Source organism: Aethalodelphis obliquidens, unplaced genomic scaffold (genome assembly GCF_003676395.1).
Source record: "Aethalodelphis obliquidens isolate GAN/ISIS:26980383/991018 unplaced genomic scaffold, ASM367639v1 scaffold53, whole genome shotgun sequence".
Taxonomy (NCBI): domain Eukaryota; kingdom Metazoa; phylum Chordata; class Mammalia; order Artiodactyla; family Delphinidae; genus Aethalodelphis; species Aethalodelphis obliquidens.
The window spans coordinates 10433583-10442427 of NW_020837997.1; the positions used below are offsets into that span (position 1 = coordinate 10433583).

The following is an 8845-nucleotide window of genomic DNA, read 5'->3' on the forward strand; positions in this document are numbered from 1 at the left end:
CTCTCTCCAACCCACCCTCCACGCAACAACCAGAGGGTTCTTTCAGAAACATAAATCTCTTTTATTTCAGGAGGAATAAGTGAATTTATTCCCATCGTAAAAGATGCAAACAGTGCAGAAATATATAGAGCGGAAATGGGAAACAAAATCCAGTCATGTCCTGCCTCTACTCTAAACTTTCTGTGGCTCCTCGTCATTCTCTGTGTAAACCCCAAGGCCATGGACATTCAAGGTTTGGGTCTGGTCCTGCCCCTCCTTCCCCCATATCTCTCCTATCCTTGAGTAAGACCCTCTTTTTAGCCACTCTGAATGGCTTGTCATATCCAACCATTCAGCTCTCTCTCTCTCTCTCTCTCTCTCTCCTCTCGCTCACCTCAGGACCTTTGCACATGCCATTTGCATCCCCAACATGCTGTTCTCTGCCCCCTTACACCAACTTCATCCTTACCCTCCAGTCTCAGTGCGGTGACACCTCATGTTTTTTTGGCCTCACCCAGATGCAGACCCTAGGACAAGGATTCCATTGTGCCTTCACTTCTACAGCTGCCATAACCAGGGGATTCAAAACAACAGAAATGTATTCCGTCACAGTTCTGGAGGCTGGAAGTCCAAAATCAAAGTATCAGCCCAGTTGATTCCTTCTTGCAGGTTCAGAGGGAAAATCTGTTCCGTGCCCCACTCCCAGCTCCTGGTGGTTGCTGGCACCCTTGGCATCCCTTGGCTAGTAGACACATCCCTCCAATCTCTGCCTCTGTTGTCACATGGCCTTCTGCCTGTTTCACTCCTGTGTCTCTTCTCTATCATTGGCCGAGGCCTGCTCTGGGAGGTATTAGACCAACTGAGAAAACCTAAAGAATAAGTAGCCAGCCTGGAAAACTATGGTTGAGGGAGAGAATTCTGTTCCTGGCAGAGGGAACAGCATTTGCAAAGTTCTAGAGGTCAGCAAATCATGATGCATTTAGAACATTGAAAAGCACTGAGGGGACTTCCCTGGTGGCACAGTGGTTAGGAATCTGCCTGCCAATGAAGGGGACATGGGTTCAAGCCCTGGTCTGGGAAGATCCCACATGCTGAGGAGCAACAAAGCCCATGCACCACAACTACTGAAGCCCATGCGCCTAGAGCCCGTGCTTTGCAACAAGAGAAGCCACTGCAATGAGAAGCCTGTGCCCCGCAACGAAGAGTAGCCTCCGCTCACTGCAACTAGAGAAAGCCCGCGTGCAGCAACGAAGACCCAACGCAACGAAGACCCAACGAAGACCCAACGAAGACCCCAAAATAAATAAATAAACAAACAAATAATTTTTAAAAAAGAAAGGAAAACATTGAGGCTTTGGAGATTGGCAGGGGCTTGACCATGGGAGAGCTTGTAGGACACAGAAATGAACATGGACTTTATCTGGAGGGCAATGGGGAGCCATGGGAGAGTTTAGAGCATGGGAGAGACCAGAGGATTGAGATTTTAGAAATATCCCTGGCTGGCATGTGGTGATGAACTGAAAGAGTTGTGAACTGGAGGCAGGTCTGTTATGGGAGAATGAAAAAATTCAGACCCTATGCTGAATGCCAATCAGGCATTCTCTCATTTAATTCTCATACCACCAGCCCTACAAGACGGGTTTCTCATCATTACACCCATTTTACAGATCTGGAAGCTGGGGCGCAGAGAGCTTAAGTGACTTATCCGGCATCACACAGCTTGTCAATGACAGAGCAAGGAATCAGGGCTTGAGTAGGCTGCCCAACCAGGCGGCAGACTCACGGTGGGAGATTTGAGTATGAGGAGTTGGGGGGTCATGAGGCTGATGGCCAGGGCTCTGGCTGAGGGATGAGGGACAGCTGGAGACCCGGCTAGAAAGGAAGCTCTGACCTGAGAGAATAAAGCCAGTGCAGGTAGTCTACCAGGTGCTGAGGACTTGGACCACCCACTCCTGCCAGCCCAGCCCTGACCTTGGCACTTCTCCCTCCCCCCATATCAAGTCAGTTAGACTCTGAGGACACATGAACTGAGAACCTGAAGGGTGAGAAAGAGCCGATCACAGGGAGAAAGGGCATTCCAGGCTGAGGGAACAGACTGTGCAAAGGCCCTGAGGCAGGACCGGGCCTGGTGTGTTGGAGGCACAGCAAGGAGACCCATGTGTCTGGAGCAGAGTGAGCTGAGAGGGAGGATATCTGAGAGGGAGGAAGAGAGGGAGGATATCTGGGATTTGGGCTCTAAGACCTCATGGGCAGAAGGTGCCCTGAACAAGTCTGAGTCCCCTGGAAATCTCGAAAGGGGGGGGAAATTAGCCCCTTCCTCAGTGGGTCCCTAGGAGGCTTGGGGAGATGATGTTGGCAGAATGTGAGTGTGAGGGCCGGATCCAAGCCATGGGGTGGTGGTGGGGCAGCCGCCAGCCCACTTTGTGGCACCTCTGGGCCTTACGATGTCCAGGAGCTGGGGATGCTCTAAGCCGTCCAGAAGTTTTTGCGAAGGTTGCCCAGCCCCCCAGGTCAGAGCCCCAGGAATTCTGTCTTGGTGGGAGGTGTGGGTGAGGGACCAGGATGTAACAGGATGATGTCACAGAGGCCGGGGGCATCTAGAACTCTGGGGGCTCCTGGTCTCAGCGTCATCTGCTAGGAAGGCCGCCTGGGTAGGTCAGCTCCTCCTGGGACCAACCTTCAAAGACACAATGCACGCTGGGCTGCCACCAGGAGCTGTTTCTGTCTAGGGCCACGCAGGTCCCAGCTGCTCTGCCTAACTGCCTATGAGCCACCCGTTCAAACTCCATTCACACCCCAGCCATGGGCCCCCTGGGAGGTCCTGGAGATGCCTGGAGGCCTCCTGTCCATGGTCCCCAGCGAGACCTAGCTCCACACCACAGCCAGAGAAGGAGGGGCTGGCCATGGGGCAGCCCTGGCCAGTCCTGGCCCTGGGGGCAGTCAGGGTCTCACTGATCCTTCTGGGGCTGCTGGTGCCCACACAGGCGGTGGTGCGAGCCGTGCTGGATGGTAACTCAAGCACCGTGGAGTTTGCGGACCTGCCGGCCCTGTTCGGGGTGCCCCTAGCCCCCGAAGGTGTGCGGGGCTACCTGACGGAGGCCAGACCGGCCAACGCATGTCATCCCATCGAGGGCCCGCGGCCGGGCAACGGCTCCCTGGGTGGCATCGTGCTGATCCGCCGGTATGATTGCACGTTTGACCTCAAGGTGCTGCACGCCCAGCGGGCCGGCTTCCAGGCGGCCATCGTGTACAACGTGCGCTCTGACGACCTGGTGCTCATGGCCTATGTCTACGAGGACCTGCGGCGCCAGATCACCATCCCCTCGGTGTTCGTGGGTGAGGCCACCTCCCAGGACCTGCGGGTCATCGTGCGCTGCGATAGATTGGCCCACATCCTCCTGCTGCCCGACCAGCCGGCCTGCCCGGACCTGGACTGCCACCCCATGCTGGCCATCTCCTGGGTGCTGGGCTGCACCCTGGCCCTGCTCATGACCGCCTTCTTCGTCCTGTGGTATCTATGGAACTGGCTGTGGGCCTGGTGGGCCCGCGGGCCAGGGGTCAAGGCGTGGGCCAGCCAGAGGGCCCAGGTGAGCACTTTCACGAGGCTTCACGACCTGTGTGCCATCTGCCTGGATGAGTACGAGGAAGGTGACCAGCTCAAGATCCTGCCCTGCTCCCATACCTACCACTGCAAGTGCATCAAGCCCTGGTTCTCCCAGCCCACCCGGCGCTCCTGCCCTGTGTGCAAGCAGTCGGTGGTCAGCACGGAGGACAGCTCTGACTCCACCGTCAGCAGCCATGGGTACGAGGAGGACCCCTCGCTGCCTGGTCACCGCCCCCCGATCTGGGCCATCCAGACCCGGCTGCGCTTCCGGAGGCTGGAGCTGCTGACCCGAGCCAGCACCCCCCGCCGCGGGAGTGCCACCTCCGTGGGGGCACCTGAGACCAGTGAATCCTTGGAGGGGCCTCCAGAACCCCTCTGAGGCCCGCTGCCCCTGGCTGGTGGAGATTGGGGCGGGGAGGGTAGAAGTGAGGAGTGTTTCTAGATAATAAAGTGGGTTTGAAAGCAGATTCTTGCCCTGGCTGCTGTGGGGCGGACCGGCCCCTCATGCCACGCGTGTGGCAAGCTGAGCCTAAGGCTGGCTCCTGGCATCTGTGGGCGAGTGAGGGTATATGGGGGCGGGCGGGGGGCGGTATTCTCAGGGCTGCTGTGTGCATCATGTCCTTGGTGGTCCTGCGACGGGGCCCCTGTGCCTCCGTTCCAATACTGGGCACGGGAGCGGCTGATTTCTCATATGCTTATGATTCATTTAAACCTTAAACAAAAGATAAACTTGTTACTTTGGAATAATTTTAACTTTACAGAAAAGTTGCAAAGGTACTAGAGATAGTTTCCATGGACCCCTTGCCCAGCTTCTCCTGAGTGTTCATGTCTTGCATCAGCATCGCACGTTTGATTCAACCGAGAGAGCACCTTGGGTAGGTTACGATGAACTGAACTATGGATTTAATTTGAATGTCCTCAGCATTTCAGCTATTTATAGTGGAAAGTGTCAAACACACCCAAGTAGAAAGAATGGAATAATGACCCTCCCCACATGTACCCATCACTCAGATTCAATGATTATCTACTGGCCACTCTGGTTTCCTCTATTCTTCCTCCTCTCTCGCTATTTTGATGCAAATCCCAGATGCTTTTTCATCTGTAAATATTTCCATAGTCAGTGTCTCTAAAGCAGTAGTTCTCAGCTGGGGTGGGGATGTTGTCCTCCCGGGGACACTGGGCAGTGTCTGGGGACATCTGTGGTCGTCATGACTGGGGTTGGCTCCTGGCATCGAGGGCGTGGGACCAGGGAGGCTGCTCCCCACCCCACAGCGTCCAGGATGGCCTCACCTCAGAGAATGATCTGGCCTTGCAGGTCCACAGTGCTGAGGGGAGAGACCCTGCTTTATAAGATAAGACCCCTTAAAAAAACTCCGCAAACTCCAGTATCATGTCCAGAATAATGATTCCTAAATAGCGTCAGGTATCCACCTAGGGAGCACATGGAAATGTGCACGCTTACAATATACAATTTTTGTAGGCTCTTTGAATCAGGATCTAGATAGAGTCTACGGTTATTGCTGATGGTCTCCTAAGTCTCTGTTAATCGAGAGCTTCTCTTGCCATCTTTCTCTCTTAAATTTTCCTTGCAATTTGTTTATGTGAGGCCACCAGGTCATTCACCCTGCACAGATGACCCGGATCTGGGTTTTGCTGATTGGGTGTCCCTGTGGTGTCATTTCACAGATGCCTCCGTCCCCCGTAGCTTCTGTTAATTTGTAGTTGAATTCAGAGACCAGCTCAGATGTGGTTTAATTTTATGGCGGACAGATAAGGTGTTTCTTCAGGTCCCAGTGCATGCTCTTCTCAGAAGGGTTGGGCCAGTGAAGGGGGTCTTCTAGGCAATGAATGAGGGGCAGATGCTAGGCTTGAGGCAAGCATGATCAGGAAGGTCCAGGAGGGAATATTGTATAGAATTTCTCAGAGGGCACAGTGTACGGGTGATAGTGGGATCTGGACCCGGTAGTCTGGTCTTGGTGAATTCACGAGGGAATGTTTAGTCAAATGTCTTCTTTTTCACACACGGGAGTGTTTTTCACTTGTGCTTTGCGGTCTGTACTTCACTACATAGCTGGGAACCTCCAAGGTAGTTCAGAGGAAGGGGGTCTCTTCTTGGATGGATGATGGCAGAGTGGGCTGCTGGTCACAGCTCTGGTGTGTATGGGGTGGGCAGGGGCACAGAGACGTGGGCAGAGGTCCTTGCACAGGATGCTTGGGACATGGTAAAGACCTCCCACCCAACTCTTGAGGGACTTTGCTCCCAGCCTGATGGCCCTAAGGCCACAAAAGGAAGCTGCATTATTCAGAGAACACTGCCTTGGTCCCTGTGGATGGCCCAAATCTGCCGAGAGCTGTGGGAGGCCAGAGTTGCCAAGCAGGGACAGGCCTCTCTGTCCAGCAGGCATGGGCTGGGATGAGGATGGAGAAGTGGAGACAGGGAGGAACGTGTGTAGCCGTCAAGCTTGCAGTTGGCCATGGGATCTGAGACCTGCCCAGAGCAGCTTAAGCACAGAGAGTTATTTGCTCATGAACTTGAGTAGTCAGTCCGGGGATAGCATGGAGGCTCCACGGTGTCCAGGGCCCAGGTTTCTTTTATCTTATTGTTCCACATCCTTAGCAAGTGACCTTCTCCTCGTGGGACAAGGCAGCTGCTTGAGCTCTTGCCATCACATCTGCATGCCAGTCAATGAGGAGGAAGAGGTGAGGAAGGGCTCGCCCTCTCCCTTTAAGGACACTTCCCCAGAAATCCCATACACCACTTCTGCTCACACCCCATTGGCCAGAACTTAGCCATGTGGCCACACTTGCCTAAAAGGATGCTGGGAAATGTAGTCTTTATTCTGAATGGCCAACGGTCCAGCAGAAAACCAGGGGTTCTACTACCATGGAAGAGAGAACAGATATTTGGGGTGGCCAGCATGCCTGCCACTGGTCCACAAGAGCTGTCCAATACATGTTTGTTGAATAAGTGAATGAATGAATGACTGAATGAATGAATCCCCACACCTCTAAGCCTGAGCATCCTTCAAGGTCACAGGCACCACAGGGAGCAGGCACATCCCGGTTCACCAGAGAGATGACCTTTCTCATGACCATGCCAGCGGAGGGAATGAGCTCCCCGTTACCAGGGACGAAACCCAGCTCTTACCGAGGCCCTCCTGTGCTCCAGGCCCCAGGCCACATGGCTTCTTTCCACTATTAAACCTCTCTGAGCCTCGGTTTTCCCATCTGTAATATGGGGGCAGTAACAGCACCTGCCCTGCAGGGTTCCCCAAGCATGCACAGTGCCTGACACTGTCAGTATTTGTTGATTGACTAAGTGACCTGCCCACAGCCCAGCTATAATATTGGGTGATCAGTGCTGTGATGGGGGAATCATAGGCACTGTGTTAACCCAAAGGGAGGTGCCTGACCCAACCCAGAGAATCTGGGAGGCTTGCTGCAGGCAGTGTCTTCTAGACTGAGAGCAGAAAGAGCAGGAATCAGCACTGTGAAAAGGAAAAGTGAACCTGGCAGCTGGAAGGCATGGGCAAAGACCCCAGGCAGCCTAGTCTGGCATCCAGTGGGTGCTTAATAAGTGTACACAGAGGTCCCTGCCCACAGTACCCTCTGAGACGAGGCCTCAGCATCATCCCAGACTCCTCAGTCCCCCCACAGCCAGGTCTGGCCCCTTCTCCAGCCGTCTCCGGGAAAGCCGGGCGCTGCTAAGGACGGCCAGCTTAGTGAGGCCAGCCTGTGCCAGCCCCATCGGCCCCGCCTTGACTGCTGCTTTAGGTAAGCACCAGCAGAGGCTGCCTCTTGTCCATCCAGGGCATGCCCTGGCTGTGTTTGTCTAAGGGGGAGTATGGCCAAATGGGGAAACTGAGGCTCAGAGGACAGGGGACCAACCTCAGTGATGGGGGTGGCCTCAAGGATAACAGTAGCCACCAGCACGACTACGGAGCACACGCGGCATGGCGGGTGCTGCGGCATGGCGGGTGCTGCGCCATGCTCTTTCCGGCACTGACTCCTTGCATCCGGCGCCAGGTTCCTATGCATATACCCATTTTCCAGAGGAAGAAATTGACTACGTGAAAGAGGATGTAGCCTTCGCAGGGCCACACTCCTGCACCCGAGACAGTCCCCTCCACTTTTAAATGGCTCTAACTTTGTTTTTTTAATATGTTTTTAAAATTTATTTTATTTTATTTTTGATTGCGTTGGGTCTTCATTGCTGCACATGGGCTTTCTCTAGTTGCAGCGAGCAGGGGCTACTCTTAGTTGCAGTGCATGGGCTTCTCATTGCAGTGGTTTCTCTTGTTGCAGAATATCGGCTCTAGGCGCAGGGGCTTCAGTAGTTGTGGCTCGCGGGCTCTAAAGCACAGGCTTACTAGTTGTGGCTCATGGGCTTAGTTGCTTTGCGGCATGTGGGATCTTCCTGGACCAGGGCTCAAACCCGTGTCCCCTGTATTGGCAGGCAGATTCCTAACCACTGCACCACCAGGGAAGCCCTATATATTAATTTTTATTGAAATATAGTTGCTTTACAATGCTGTGTTAGTTTCTTGCTGTACAGCAAAGTGACTCAGTCATGTGTATACATATATCCACTCTTTTTCAGATTTCCTTCCCATTTAGGTCACCACAGAGCACTGAGTAGAGTTCCCTGTGCTCTACAGTAGGTCCTTATTAGTTATCTATTTTATTTTATTTTATTTATTTATTTTTAAGATTTTTCTTTGACGTGGAGCATTTTTAAAGTCTTTATTGAATTTGTTATAATATTGCTTCTGTTTTATGTTTTGGCTTTTTGGCCACAAGGCATGTGGGATCTTAGCTCCCCGACCAGGGATCAAACCTGCACCCCCAGCATTGGAAGGCAAAGTCTTAACCACTGGACCGCCACGGAAGTCCCAGTTATCTATTTTATACATAGTGGTGTGTATATGTCAATCCTAATCTCCCAATTCATCACCCCCTTCCCCCCTTGGTAACCATAAGTTTGTTCTCTACATCTGTGACCCTACTCTGCTTTGCAAATAAGTTCATCTCTACCATTTCTGGATTCCACATATAAGCGATATTATACGATATTTGTTTTTCCCTTTCTGACTTGCTTCACTCTGTATGACAGTGTCTAGGTCCATTCACGTCTCTTCAAATGGCTCTATTTTGTTCCTTTTTAAATGGCTCTAACTTTGGTTTCTGCATTCTGCTGGCCACCACCTCCCGATGTGTGTCATGGCTCCAGCTGTCTGTCCGTACAACAATTGGTGCTGACTG

The 8845-nt window shown here is 53.0% G+C and overlaps 1 protein-coding gene across 1 annotated transcript; it reads left to right on the top strand.

Annotated features, from left to right (window-relative positions):
- The first annotated feature begins 1242 nt into the window (after positions 1–1242).
- Positions 1243–7781, top strand: ZNRF4 (zinc and ring finger 4). The gene has a single exon (XM_027085378.1). It carries the CDS (start codon positions 2745–2747, stop codon positions 3960–3962), a length of 1218 nt encoding a protein of 405 aa, XP_026941179.1. The 5' UTR covers positions 1243–2744; the 3' UTR covers positions 3963–7781.
- The last annotated feature ends 1064 nt before the right edge of the window (positions 7782–8845 follow it).